Source organism: Rhipicephalus microplus, chromosome 6 (genome assembly GCF_043290135.1).
Source record: "Rhipicephalus microplus isolate Deutch F79 chromosome 6, USDA_Rmic, whole genome shotgun sequence".
In the NCBI taxonomy this organism is placed as follows: Eukaryota; Metazoa; Arthropoda; class Arachnida; order Ixodida; family Ixodidae; genus Rhipicephalus; species Rhipicephalus microplus.
The window spans coordinates 178637463-178651975 of NC_134705.1; the positions used below are offsets into that span (position 1 = coordinate 178637463).

Consider the following 14513-nt stretch of genomic DNA (forward strand, 5'->3'; position numbering starts at 1 on the left):
GTATTAGACAAACAGACAGACAGACAAACAGATTGACAAACAGGCAGACGGACGCACGGATGAATGGACAGACAGGCGGACGGACAGACAGAGGGACAGACAGACAGATGGATGGGCGGACGGACTCATGGATAGACAGAGGGATGTACAGACGGACAGATGGACGCTTCGCCCCACTCATCATCATTCACTCCAGAGATATGCTGCGATTTTTTTTTTCTCATTATGCATGATAGTGGTTAGGAACACCAGTGGTGTCTGTGGCGGACAACTATGCCACCAAAATCGGATGTTGTGATTTTTCTAACAGCTTTTGATGCGAAAACAAACTAGGGTGCTGGTCAGCAACTTCCTCTCCATTGGTGTCGTCGTGCAACCCAGAGAAGCATCAGGTTCGCATAAACAAATTTCAGCGAGAATTACCCTAATAACCTGTCATGTTGAAGATAGAGCAATTGTCTTTTCATGCCTGAAGTAACAAAACCGAAGACTCGATTGAGCCTTGGTGAAGTGGCTTTTCTTGAGTTACGCTAGGCTAACACTGTTTGACCAGTGCTGGCTCTATTGCTTATGTTAATAAACACCAATGCAAGCATATTTTGCCTGTGTCAGAGCCGCAGTGTTGTTTTCGTGCTGCTTCAACCAATAGAGTCGTGTTACAGCGACATCTACTGAATGCAAATGCATACGCCAACCTTCTTCAAAAAAAGAGAAAAAAATCATAGCAGTTTCGTTACACTTAGTCATCTAAGAACTGAACCAGAATTGGTAAAAATGAGGAACAAAATTTCGCCAAATATATAAAAAGTTACAGCAACGTTTCTTCACTTAGTGAATATTGTTACGGGGAATAAAGTATACACTGGCGAGCAAATGCATACTGGCGAATATACTGTCGAGCAAATGTGTGCAACGATGCTGCAGTCCGAGCACGTTCACATTCAGCACTTCGTCGTCGTCATCCTCAGGCATCTACTTAGCCCGTGACATTACCCACCGGCGGCAGAAGCACCGTCCCGGAGCGATCAATTCTCGAGGCGTGAGTAGTATGGTTTAAGCCGTGAGACGTGCACTATATCGGTCGGGACTGAAGCTGGTACTGACGTGGTATGGAGTGGAGCTATCTCATAGGTCACGCTGGTGACCTTGCGTATGACGCGGTAGGGGCCAACATAACGGGACATCAGTTTTTTGCAGAGACCAACACGACGTGATGGTAACCACAGCAAGACGAGCGACCCCGGGGAGTACTGTACGTCACGGTGCCGGCGATCGTAAGCACTCTTTTGGTTAAGCTGCGAGGCACATAAACGATCCCGGGCCTCTCGGCGGGCGATGTCAGCTCGGGCCAGGGCATCATGAGCATAAGCAGTCGATGAGGGGGCGTCAGATTGGAGCATGGTGTCCATGGGCAAAGGCGGGTCATAACCAAACAGTAGGTAAAAAGGTGAAAATCCAGCTGTATCATGACGTGAACTGTTGTATGCGAAGGTAACGAAAGGTAAGTGAATGTCCCAATCTTTGTGATCCTTGGAGACGTACATCGCTAACATATTCGTCAGAGTACGGTTGAGGCGTTCCGTGAGGCCGTTGGTTTGCGGATGGTACGCTGTAGTGAACTTGTGGTGGGTATAGCAGGATCGTAGGAGCTCATCGACTACTTTAGATAGAAAACAGCTGCCGCGGTCGGTGATCAACTGACGAGGAGCACCATGATGCAGAATGATGTCATGAAGAAGGAAATCGGCTAGATCAGTAGCGCAGCTGGTGGGGAGGGCGCGTGTAATGGCATACCGCGTTGCGTAGTCTGTAGCAATAGCAATCCACTTATTACCGGTCGCCGACACGGGAAAAGGTCCTAGAAGATCGAGGCCGACTCGGAAAAATGGCTCATCTGGTACATCAATGGGCTGGAGGGTACCAGCAGGTCCCAGAGCAGGTGTCTTGTGGTGCTGGCAGAGGTCGCATGCCGCAACATACTGTCGCACAGAACGGTAGAGGCCAGGCCAAAAGAATCGGCGGCGAATGCGGTCATACGTGCATGACAACCCTAGGTATCCAGCGGATGGGGCATCATGGAGCTGGGCCAAAACGTCTGAGCGAAGATGCACAGGAACAACGAGTAAAAGCTCAGCACCATCAGGGCGGGCGTTATAGCGGTGCAAGGTGTCGTTGTGAAGAACGAACAGTTGTAAGGAGTGGTCAGGGTGGGGAGAGTGCAGACCATTGATAATAGCACGCAAAGAGGGGTCGCGGCGTTGTTCAGCAGCTATGTCGGTGAAGTCAGTAATTGAAAGAACGAGGGCCTCTTGTCCATCTTCCATCGTGTCAGGGGGATCGACTGGGTAACGGGACAAGCAGTCGGCATCCTTGTGAAGTTGTCCGGATTTATAGGATACGGAAAAAGTACTCTTGTAAGCGCAGCGCCCAGCGACCAAGGCGTCCCGTAGGGTCCTTGAGTGAGGAGAGCCAGCAAAGCGCATGGTGGTCCGTAATAACTGAGAATGGTCGGCCATACAGGTATGGTCGGAATTTCGCAATGGCCCAGACGAGAGCTAAGCACTCGCGTTCTGTGATGGAATAATTTTGTTCCGAGCGCGACAACAGTCGGCTTGCATACGCGACGATGCGGTGCACGCCTTGTTGCCGTTGAGTCTATGCCGTGGCCGCTGGCGTCAGTACGAAGCTCCGTGGCGGCGGATGGGTCGAAGTGTGCTAGGACTGGTGGATTGGTGAGAATGTCAACAAGCGACGAGAAGGCGTTTGATTGCTGTTGGCCCCAGGTGAATGCGACATCTATTTTGAGGAGGCAGGTTAGAGGACGGGCTACTTCAGCAAACTTCTCGACAAAACGACGGAAATAGGAGCATAGTCTCGGAAAACTTCGGACGTCCTTGGCTGAGCGGGGTGTGGGAAAGTCGCGAACTGCTCGGACTTTCGCAGGGTCTGGTTGAACGCCCGCAGCGTTAACAAGATGGCCAAGTACGCAGATTTGGCATTGCCCAAAGCGGCATTTGGATAAGTTAAGTTGCAAGTTAGCACGTCGGAAAACATCAAGCACTGTGGACAGACGGGTAAGATGGTCGTCGAAAGTAGTCGAAAAAACAACGTCATCAAAATAGCAGAGGCAGATGGTCCACTTCATGCCTCGAAGGAGAGAGTCCATTATGCGCTCAAAAGTCGCGGGGGCATTGCATAATCCAAAAGGCATCATTTTGAACTGATAAAGTCCATCAGGAGTCACGAAGGCCGTCTTCTCTCTGTTTTTGTCGTCCACAGCGATCTGCCAGTAGCCTGAGCGAAGGTCTATTAAAGAGAAATATTTGGCACCGTGCAAGCAATTGAGTGCATCATCTATGCACGGTAGGGGATAGACATCTTTCTTGGTAATATGGTTGAGATGGCGGTAATCAACACAGAATCTCCAGCTATTGTCCTTCTTTTTAACAAGTACAACGGGTGAGGACCAGGGACTAGATGATGGTTCGATTATGCCCATATGAAGCATTTTATCGACTTCTTGCTGTATAATAGCACGCTCCGGGGCTGACACACGGTAGGGTCGTTGGCAAATGGGTCGAGCGTCACCGGTGTCGATGCGATGGGTTACCACGGATGTCTGGCCCAAATTACGGTCGCCGAAGTCAAAGATGTCCTGATAAGAAGCAAGCACACGGCAAAAAGCAGAGACTTGTTCAGAAGTGAGCTTGTCAGATAGCATTGGCTTGAAAAGGTCGAAACAGGAACGTGACGAGAGGGACGTTGATGAAAAATCGAGTGGCGAATCGGTGGTTAGGGCGGAAACTGTGTGGTCGACCAGTGGTGTCAGATGCGCAAGTGACATGCCGTGAGGAATAACTTGCGCTGAGAAGCCAAAATTGAGGACGGGAAATGAAGTTCGGTTGTCCTTAATGGTAACCACCGTGTTGGGGAGTGCTACATTACGTGTCATGGCCACGTCAGAAATTGGGGCAGCAACATAATCACCATCGGGTACTGGAGGATATGGCGAGAGTTGGACCTGGACTGCTGCTTACGGCGGAAGTCTGAGGAAATTGACAGAGCGTAGACGAAGTGGGCTGGTAGAGATGGTCTCTGAGAAGGATGGTAGTTCGAGCCAAAGAAGACCTTTGGAACAGTCAATGAGCGCAGCGTGTGAAGTCAGAAAGTCGAGTCCAAGGATGAGGTCATGAGGGCAATTTTCCAGTACAGCGAACAGAACTGAAGTTTGATGCTCAGAAATCGTTAATCGCACAGTGCACATTCCAAGCACAGCAGCAGTACTCCCATCCGCTGTACGAACGGTAGGTGCAATTGCAGGCGTCAGAACTTTTTGGAGGCGGCGGCGGAGGTCTGAGCTCATCACAGATATTTGTGCACAGGTATCAATAAGAGCAGTTACAGGTAAACCATCAACGAGAATTGTAAGAAGGTTGCACCGCTGGTCGGGAGTAATCAGAGGATTTGCAGTCCGAGTCGTGTATGCAGCGTCACCTCCGGGGGCTGCACCGGCTAGTATTCCGAGCGACGGTCGTAGGGAGACCGAGAACGGCGGGGTTGGGGCGAGCGGGACTGTTGACGCACAGGCGATGGCGAGCGGCTGGTCCGACGTTTTGGATTATGCTCTGCACCTATCTCAGCACGGTAGGACGGGGCATAAGGTGCACGTTCGGAGCGAGGCCCCCAATCATAGAAGCTCGGTGGAGGTGATGAGGTCCAACGGCTGCGGCAATGGCGAGCGATGTGTCCTATACGATGGCACGTGAAACATATGGGCCGATCATCATGACTGCGCCATTCAGCTGGGTTTCGTCGTGGCGTGAACTTGCGGTTCGGAGTGGCAGCCGCAACGACTGGAGCCGAGCTAGAAGTAGCAGGGGCATTTTGATGAGGTGGCGAAATGACCATATTCGCGATCTCTTGGCGAACCACGGCCTGTATCATTGTAACGGTATCGAGGTTGTGTCCTGGCGCGCTGACGCTAGACATAGCGGGTGCCATAGCCTCAAGTTCCCGACGGACTATTCTGGTGATGTTTTCCGGCGCTGGTGGTTGATGTAGTGTGGGCAAATCTTCGCAAGAGGACGTAGCTGCCGTGTTGGGAAGGCGGTCAAATCGGTGAACTATGCGCCTACTTTTTGCCTGTTCAAAGCGACGACATGCTTCGATGACCGACTCCACCATCGAGCAGTCCTTGCACAGGAGAAAATTGAAGGCGTCATCGGCAATTCCTTTCAGGATGTGTCTGACTTTGTCCTCGTCGAGCATGTCCTTGTCAACCTTGCAGCACAAAGCCAACACGTCCTGGATGTACGCGATGTACGGCTCTGTGGATGTCTGGGCACGAGTCGCAAGCTCTTTCTTTGTGGCCACTTGACGCCCGATGGGTTTCCCAAATAGATAGCGCTATTTCTGCTTACAGACGTCCCAGCTAGTCAACTCTTCTTGATGTGTCTCGTACCAGAATTTTGCCGTGCCATGCAAGTAGAAGATGATGTTCACCAACATAAGCATCGGATCCCAATGGTTGCTGCTGCTGACGCGCTCATATAGAATCAGCCAGTCATCGACGTCCATGCCACTTGTGTCGTTGAATGGGCCTGGGTCACGAGGTTGCACCACAACCATCGGTCGCGGGGCTGACGGATCTTGTTGACATTGAGTAGCCTGGTCAGTCATCGTGGTAGTTGCAATGCGCCGTCCGCTGCGAAGATCCAGCTCGTTGGGCTGTATAGCGAGTGGTACCCCGCACCTTCCACCAATGATGTTACGGGGAATAAAGTATACACTGGCGAGCAAATGCGTACTGGCGAATATACTGTCGAGCAAATGTGTACAACGATGCTGCAGTCCGAGCACGTTCACATTCAGCACTTGGTCGTCGTCATCCTCAGGCATCTCCTTAGCCCGTGACAATATGGGCAATGCATAAGCAAACTGGTGTTGTCCCCTTGAGCAATGCCTGTGGAACATCTTTGTACATTATGGCTTGATGCCTTTGACGCACCTAAAAATAGTGATTTCTGGTTTGACAAATGAGGCGTTCATGTTCATCAGTAAAAGGGGCTGACCACAGCATTAAAACAATAAAATAATCGGGGTCATCGATTGAGGTGTCTTCATGTTTGCCTGTGCAACTGAACACCATTGCAAGTGTTTGGCTCATAATTACCTCTTTCGTGAAGCTTCACTGCTTTCATCTTTCTACATTTCAGCTTTAATTGTGTCCAAGTCGCGCTACTTGTACAGGCATGCTCTACTACAGAGATTTGACAATCGAAGCATGTATTTTTGAGTGCAAAAAAAGTGAACAGGACCAGGTGAGAGAAGTTACTAACTGCTTATGTGTTTGGTCTGCAATAAAAGTCTCCATACCTGGCAGCACCTCCTCGAGCGTCGAGGGTGCGCTGAATCTCAATAGTGCTCAATCCAGATTTGCGTTGCTTGCGGGGGCGGTAGTGAAGCCGTGTGCGGGCTTCGTCACTTGCTCCTGTGACATCACGGAGAAACACAAAGCAGAACAGATTCAATGTATCTGGAGACGATGGAAACACAGAAACAATGCAGTATGACAGAAGTCGGAGAAAACAGCAACGAAACCTTTAATTGCGCAGAACCAACTGGCTTTCCAGTCCGTTTTGTTGAATTTGTTTCATAGAAAGTGTGTCATTACACACCATCTGCTCGTCGCAACTGGTTTAATGTATTGCATGACAAAATGTTATCCCATTTCGCAGAGTAATGAATCGATGGCTGTCCACGATTTCTTTTTGTACCTCGTACTACGAAGAGGGTACGAGATGACAAGACAGGTGATTCGCAAACTCACAACTGTATCACTCGCTAGAAATTTTATTTCAGCCTGCGGTAAATGCAATGAGGACATGCTGGTGCATTGCAATTTTAATGCTATGATGAAAAAAAGGTTTCTTTGATCTCTCTGATATATTTTCTACAGCGAAGCGGTGGTTATACCGTACTTGCATGACACATCCCACTGTAAAGTAGGTAGGGCAAAGATACGGCATCATTGTTTTATTTTCAGTGCCACATAAGCTCATGAGACCATGCAAAGCCGTGAACAATAGCCGAGCAAAGAAAAAATGCACAACAAATCCCCAAGACTCCTTTGTGCAAAGTGCCAAGACGGTTGCATATAGTATTCCCCTAACTCGTGGTAAGAAATACACAGGGAAGAAAGAACGCTGTGACATGAGCACTTCCTGCAACATATTTGCCTGCTAACAATCGCAAGGAGCAGGTCAGCTTGCAATATATATAAAACGATGCTCATGCGCCGCAGTTTCGTGTGTGGGGATGCTATCACCCCCAGTAAGGTTGTCTGCGCCTCATAGCGCACGCGCGTCTCGTGAATTAGCGACGTTTAGGTTCAACAGCCGCCGAGCGGGCGGCGGCGGCGGCGGCGGCGGTGGCGGTGGCGGTGGCGGTGGCGGTGGTGGTGGTGGTGGTGGTGGTGGTGGTAGCGAGTCTCTTTGGGATTCGGTAGCGTGTGGTGACAGACGTCTTCTGTGGATGATCAATCGGAGGGCAACACCGTGAGTCATCTCCTGTGGATCCCGTGTGGTGGTACCTTGTGTTTGTTATAACGTTTGCTTGCGAGTTGTGTTGGCATATTGTACGAAGTTATTTAAGCGTGTCACTAGGGAAGTATTACAGATTCGGTTGGTGAGCTTGTTGATATAAAATCAGTGAACAACGGTACATGTGTTCATCTGCATGACAGTGTGTCTGTCTCTATGTGTTCCAAGAGCGGCATTCTAATTTCCAATGACACCACGTTGCTCGCACGGGACGATAGAAATATCATGGGGATAAAAGAAACTTTTTTATCATATTAGTAAAAGAGCAATGCATCAGCACACCCTCCTTACATTTAACGCAAGCAGAAATGAAATTTCTATAAGGTGGTCTGCCACACTGATCTGCCAAAAATACGTCCATGTTAATGAAGACATGTTATATAGCCTTGCATGATGTTGTCTTTGTCTTTTGAGCCTACTTCTTGCTACATCCTGCCTTTCACTCGTTCCCACCTATATGCTTGTTAACCTTAACCCTTATTTGGCATTTTGCATGATGTGAATAAACAAGTCGTGAGTTTTCGCCCCACGTGTTCTGTTGTCGCTGTCTCGTCTCTGTCTCTTGGTACAAAGCGCACGAAGAAACCGTGTCATTGCATCAAGTTTACTCGAGCTCTGATCATCACACGAGGTCCTTGCATTGAGTGCACTCATCAAGGCGTGCTAAAGGACAACGCACGCCAACCTTTCTCGGGATGTGGTGCGGTGTCCTCGTCGTCCTTGACCTCGAGGCTGTTGGAGCCGTGGGTGAGGAAGGCAGTCTCCACCCTTCCGGCGGCACTCAGCACCTTGTCCAGGATGACGTCCTTCACAAGCATGTCGATGAGGCCTCCGCTGATCGAGTGCTCCTGAGGACGCACCCGCTCCTTTGAGGCAGCGTCTGCGGCCGCTTCTGCGCCACCTTTGCTGTTGCCTTTATCTTCTGACGGAACGGCGGAAGCCGACTGTGCTGGCGGTTGCCGCTGAGGTGAATCGACGGAGGGGTGGGCTTTCTCAACCACCGGAGAGTCCTTCCGAGTTGTCTGCGGCTGATGAGCAAGTAAAGCAAATGAGTGACTAACTTGACGAGGACAACATACCATGCTGCAAGAAACAAATAACTTTTACTTAGCACCTATCATATTGGCCCATTCAAGGGCTGTGCGTGAAAGTGCTAGTGTTTAGTGGGAAACTAATTTATAATGGGCATAATACTATGACTTGGCATTTAATGCCAACACATTCTATCACATGGTTCTGCATCAGGTTGTTTTATTACACGTATGGCCACATAACACAGCATTTCATATGTTGTACATGCCATCACAACGGTTTAAATTATGTGTTGAGCTCACTAAGCAATTTCTCTGTAATTTATCCTCCCATAGTGCCCTAAAAGAAAGACTCAGCCCAAGAAGAACCTGATCTCGAAAAAGTACTGGGGAATTTGTCAGCTTTAATCCATGTCTTTAGTACATAACATATGACTATATTTCTTCTGTTAGAATATTTTTTATAGACTAAGACAAGTTTCTCATGCTACATATAACTCTTTTGTAATAATCTACGTGTGCGGTTCGTAATACTATTATCATTGTAGTATTCACAATAACATACATTGCAGTATTCTTTATGTGGGGCTTTGAGTCTTCCAGTCCACTGAGCAAAATCAATAAATAGATTTCAGGACGACATACATATAAAAGAAAGGTAATATACAAGTAAAGCATACTGTGTAAGAGCTCCTTATTGTGCTAAATTTAAACGGTGACAAAACAAATTACTCCAAACCTGATAAAGGTTGAAAAGAAGAGATGTTTGGTCTTTCATATGAAAACTTAGTTCACAGAGATTGCGAACAAGGCTTACAAATAGAGATTGTGAGCGAGGTTCTGTATGGAAGCTGAAACGTCCTTTCTTTTAAACTTTCATTTGGTTGATGTACTTTCTTTCTATCATGTTTCATCCCAACAAGACCAAAACGGGCTCCCATCGAACTTTCAATGTCATTAGGTGGTGAATAACCAACCTGGAGCTCTGCTCACCTCAACTGCTTGGATGTCAGGAAAAGTAAAGATGTGTTCAGTGCTGGCCAGCTGCACTCGCGCAAGGAGGTCGGGATCACTGCGCTTCGTGACCAAGTTGGTGTCTGTGCTCTGCGATCGTGACTTGAGTCGACGTGCGGGCGACCCGGGGCTGCTCCGTGTGTCCAAAGGCTGGCGTGTGGGCATCGGCCCTACAGGCAGCAGCCTCTCCAATGACGGAATTTCCATGGGGCCCAGCGGCTGGTGTCCGAGGAGAATGCCCCCAAAGTGGGCACCAACGCCCGGCCTTGTCTGCATGCCCCCGCCTCGGCTGGCTTCCAGAAGGAAAACGTCGGCTTGTCTGGGCTCGTGTCGGATGCGGAAATCGGCTCCGGGACCAAGGCTGCCCATTGAAAGTTGTTTGGGCATGAACGGCTTGGTACCCTTGGGCTGTGGGCCAATGGGCAGTAGCCGCTCTGGTGTTGGCCTTACCTGCACGTGCATTCTAAATGAGAGGCACGAACATCTTGGCCTACTGAAGCTAACTGAAGCTCATGTTACGTTGTGCAAAAACGAAGAAACAACGAGACGTGAATGACAGAAGGAGCGAATTTGTACCTATCGCATGAAATCTCCGTGCGAAAAGTGTTATTTCACTACACTGGCAGTAATACTAATCTAGATTTAAGCAACTATGTTACAACTCATTCATACTCACCACCTAACCAACATGACTATGTTAAGAACTTTGACACAACGTGATCAGCTCATGAAGGAGAGCGCTAACCATGAGTGGCTCCAGCACAATGGGACCGTGTTGCCGTTGCACATTGCAGGCCGGTGGCAGTGGCCTTGGCACTGTCACCTGACTGCTCTCCGACCTGGTCCTGTGAACGGTTTCCCTGGGCACGGCGCTTCGCAGCTTGGCGGTCAGCATGTCAAGGGACCGTTGGGCGGTGGCCGGTTCCTTCACATACACGCCAGGTGACTTCGGCAGCGCAGCAGGCTCCGAAGTCATCTTCTTAGGGCTCATTGATATCGTCCGATGAGAGCTCGTATCTTGAAAAGACTGAATGACTGCTGTATCAGTTGTCAGACGTTTTGGCACCTTCTTCGGAGACTCTGCGACTGTTGTGAGGGAACCCTCGGCGGGAGCGGTGTCTTTGGAAGGGCTAGGCTTTGGTGACTCTGCCTTGACTCTCAGAGAGCCAAGGTCGACCGCCCCCATGCGATGAATGCGAGGCTTGGGAGACTTACTGGGGCTCAGGGGCGTCACCTGTTCCCCGTCGTCGATGTCGGTGGTAGACTTGGAGGTGAGGAGGGCACGCTCTTTCGGCGTCGTCATCATTTTAGCATCCAGGGACACTACGTTCTTGCGAGAAGATGCGAAAGCAGCCGCCGCGTCTGATGTGGCTCTCGCTTCGAAGACCTTCTTCACAGCTGCAACTTTGCCCTTAATGTCGCTCGGGTGCACATCCGGGAGGCGGATCTCCGGCCTTGGCTGAGGAGATCCGCACTTGCCAGCAACCGCAGTTGCAGCAGTTGTCTGGTCTGGCGGGACACTGGAAGAGTTCTGCCATTTTGAAGGGCTCTGCGATGCCTCTCTGCACCTGTCGTCGACAGCCTTTGTCTCTGCATCTGCTTCGGCTTTGTTGGGAAATACTGATTGTGGGGGTCTAGACGTGGGTTTCTCCATGGGCTCTGCTAATGACTTTTCGATATGAACTTGTGAAGAGTCCTGGCCGTCCATACCTGACGGTACAGAAGACGTGGGTTGCGAATCAACAGGTGTGCCGCCCACGAGAACTGGTTCTTCTGCCAGCTGCCACGATGCGTCAGTGACCTTAATCGATTCCTCTCCAGGTAGTACGTCCTTGACCACCCTGATCCTTGCCTGCTCCGCGAGCTCCGCCATTGGCACGGAAGGTGCCAGGGCCTCGAGCACGCCTCCAAACTCGGCCATGTCCGAGCTCTCGGATTTGGGACTCTCGGGGATTGCTTCGAGCTCCGGCTCTGCTTCGTCTTCGTCTCCGGAACAGCTGAAGTCTGCGATCTTGAGTGCCTTCCATTGGGAACGGTCACCGGTTTCTTTGCCGGATCGCAGCAACTCGCGCGAAGCTTCAGTTGTGTCATGCGTGTCACGTGCCAGGGGCTTGTGGTAGCTGGCTTTAGCCTCGGCTGTAGTACTAGACCCAAATGCAAACCGTATCTCGTCTCCGGCTAGGCCAAGGTCAAGGGGAGTGCTTCCGTCATGTTCTTGGATGTTTTCAAGGTCAACAGAAGCTGTACTTAGATCTGCATGATGAAATAAAGAAATACAAGTTAACAAATAATATGTAGCACACACAAATTTTTAAGCAGTCATTTTAAGGCCTTCTCTGAACAGTCAGGTCAGTAACCTAAAATAAAGCTTTTCATTAGAAAAGCTTTATTTTGGTTTATAGAGATGTGCGATGACTCAACACAAGACACAGGCTTCAGGAGCACAACTATTACAAAACTTGATAGGACGGTTTAGTGAACTTTACTAAAGCAGGAATATAGTCTAACTTGTAACTAGTGGTCATTTAGCACCAGGAAATTACAATATCGGAGACATTACACTGTCTTTGTTTGTACGAGTGTGGACACACTTTTTACCCGAGATGTTCATCTTGAAGTGTGGACACACCGCCGCGGTAGTCTAGTGGCTAAGGTACCGGGCTGCTGACCCGCAAATCGCGGGATCGAATCCCGGCTGCGGTGGCTGCATTTCCGATGGAGGCGGGAATGTTGTAGGTCCGTGTGCTCAGATTTGGGTGCACGTTAAAGAACCCCAGGTGGTCGAAATTTCCGGAGCCCTCCACTACGGCGTCTCTCATAATCATATGGTGGTTTTCGGACGTTAAATCCGACATATCAATTGAAGTATGGACATTTGATAGACACAAATTTCTGAATGTTAAAAAAAAACCTCGAAAATTCCAGGTGACTGCAGTGGCATGTTGAATAGTGGTCATGTCTTCGTATAAAGACAACAGTGCAAAACACACGCTCATTTCCCAAGACGTTTCAAGAAAGTCAAGTATGACAAGTGTGGTTGCCTTTCAATGAAGTTGTTCACATTAATTTTCAATTATCAACACATGCCTAATTGTTTTAGAGTGAAATATTCTGAGGATTACGTTTGCCCTCGCGCATACAGACTGACAATGCACATGCTAATTTTGAGGGACACTAAAGAGCAAAACAACTTTCGGGTATTAGTAAAGCACAATTTCACAATACTGAAAACACCACTCTTATTGCAACACGATGCCTAGTAAGCCAAAAAATGCGCTAAAGTGGAGGTGGTGACACCAGCCCGTGATTCCTGCACAAAACACCGTGATGTAGAAAATTTTAAAGGTGTGTATTGGGTCCTTTGTAGCTTCCAATCGATAAAAATAAGGTACATTGTCATCTGTGGGTGCCATAGACTTAGCAGAAGAAGTTCCAGAATATTTCATCAAGCCAGTGCCACAAAAATACCAAAGGTACATTTAGGAATTTCTGGCATCAAGCGCAGAGATCTCGGCGCAAAATTTCAAAATGAAACTTTAACCTTGATTTTCTCCGCCAATAATGAACGTGTGATAGTGAAACATATGGCATTAGAGTTCTCAGAGTGCAGTTGGTTAATCTAAGCTAGGTCATTATTCCACTTTAGTGTCCCTTTACCAATAAATGCTTTAACATTCTGAGTGAGCTATTCAGCAATGACTGGATCTCTTCTTCAGTGATCGAACCTCGAATAATGGGGATGTAGCTTGCATGAGCTGACACTGTTGATGGACAATCGAGTACACATCACATGACAGAGAGAATACATGACTTAACAGGGAAGCTGTTCGAGCTGCTGAATGGCCCATTGCTGTGTGTACAAGGCAAAGATAAGTAAATCCTTGCATTCTCACCTCGAGAGCGTGATGGAACGGGACTTAAGAATGGTTCTGGAATATTCTTGCACTGGTGATTTTGGGCATCTAGCGTGTTCAGCAAAATCCGCACCAGCATTTGAACTTGTCTTGACAAAGGCGGCACTCCATATTCAAACTGAAAGGCAAATGTAAAATGCTCCTATTATGCAGCTGCACAAAACTATTTCTACATATAGGAATTGTAAGATGTCTGCTTTTACGATAAGAATTCTTTTTTTTTTTTTTTCAGAGGTGTAATAACTTCAAAGACCGTTTCTTACGAGGCCACGTGTTGTTTTTGATGCATGTAAATCATTCTGTTGTGGGACTTTGCTAGTGTGAACAACTGTATTACAGTAACAGCACATTAATTATAATTTCACGGGACTGGAAAAAAGTGTCTGAATAAACCAAATGCCGTAATATTGAAAGTATTGATAAAACAATAAACAAACGTCTGCAACACCAATACACTCATTTTCTCAATGAGCGCGCAAATCAATTACTTAGTATTTCACATTAGAGCGGTGCAAAAGCCGCCATTTTCTTCATCCTACAACTTCGTTCTCAATGCGTTCACGGTGCCCCACTCCCATAATTATTTAGCTCGAAACTTGCTCTGCACCTTTCCTTAATACGTACCGCCACCACCACCTGTGATGCGGGTTCTTGTTGCTGATTTGTTTTTCTCCCGGGCTGAGCCTCAGAGAGTTTTGTTAATAAGGACAAAGCCGTTCGGTTTCCAAGAAACACACAAAAAGTTTAATTGAAAAGTAAAAAGGCAAAGATTCCTCACAAAACAAAACACTTAATAAACAGTTGACTGGACATGACGAAACACATCTGTAAACACCCAACAAGAACGTTCAAAGTCAGTAACTAAACCTAACGTTCGAAAGGGGCTGAGTGATGGGAGTAGCGCAAGAGTATCGGTGCAGTCTCACCCACAAGTTGGTTTTCGGCGGTGATGA

General features: G+C 48.4%; 1 protein-coding gene across 1 annotated transcript in view; it reads right to left on the reverse strand.

Annotated features, from left to right (window-relative positions):
- Window positions 1-14513, reverse strand: part of LOC142765695 (protein unc-79 homolog) — a 95177-nt gene that overhangs the window by 24771 nt on the left and 55893 nt on the right. The window contains exons 37-41 of the mRNA XM_075867145.1: window positions 13540-13678; window positions 10392-11899; window positions 9626-10096; window positions 8287-8629; window positions 6376-6490 (exon numbers count right to left, since the gene is read on the reverse strand). Coding sequence (XP_075723260.1) covers window positions 6376-6490; window positions 8287-8629; window positions 9626-10096; window positions 10392-11899; window positions 13540-13678 — 2576 coding nt within the window. The remainder of the gene's footprint in view (window positions 1-6375; window positions 6491-8286; window positions 8630-9625; window positions 10097-10391; window positions 11900-13539; window positions 13679-14513) is intronic.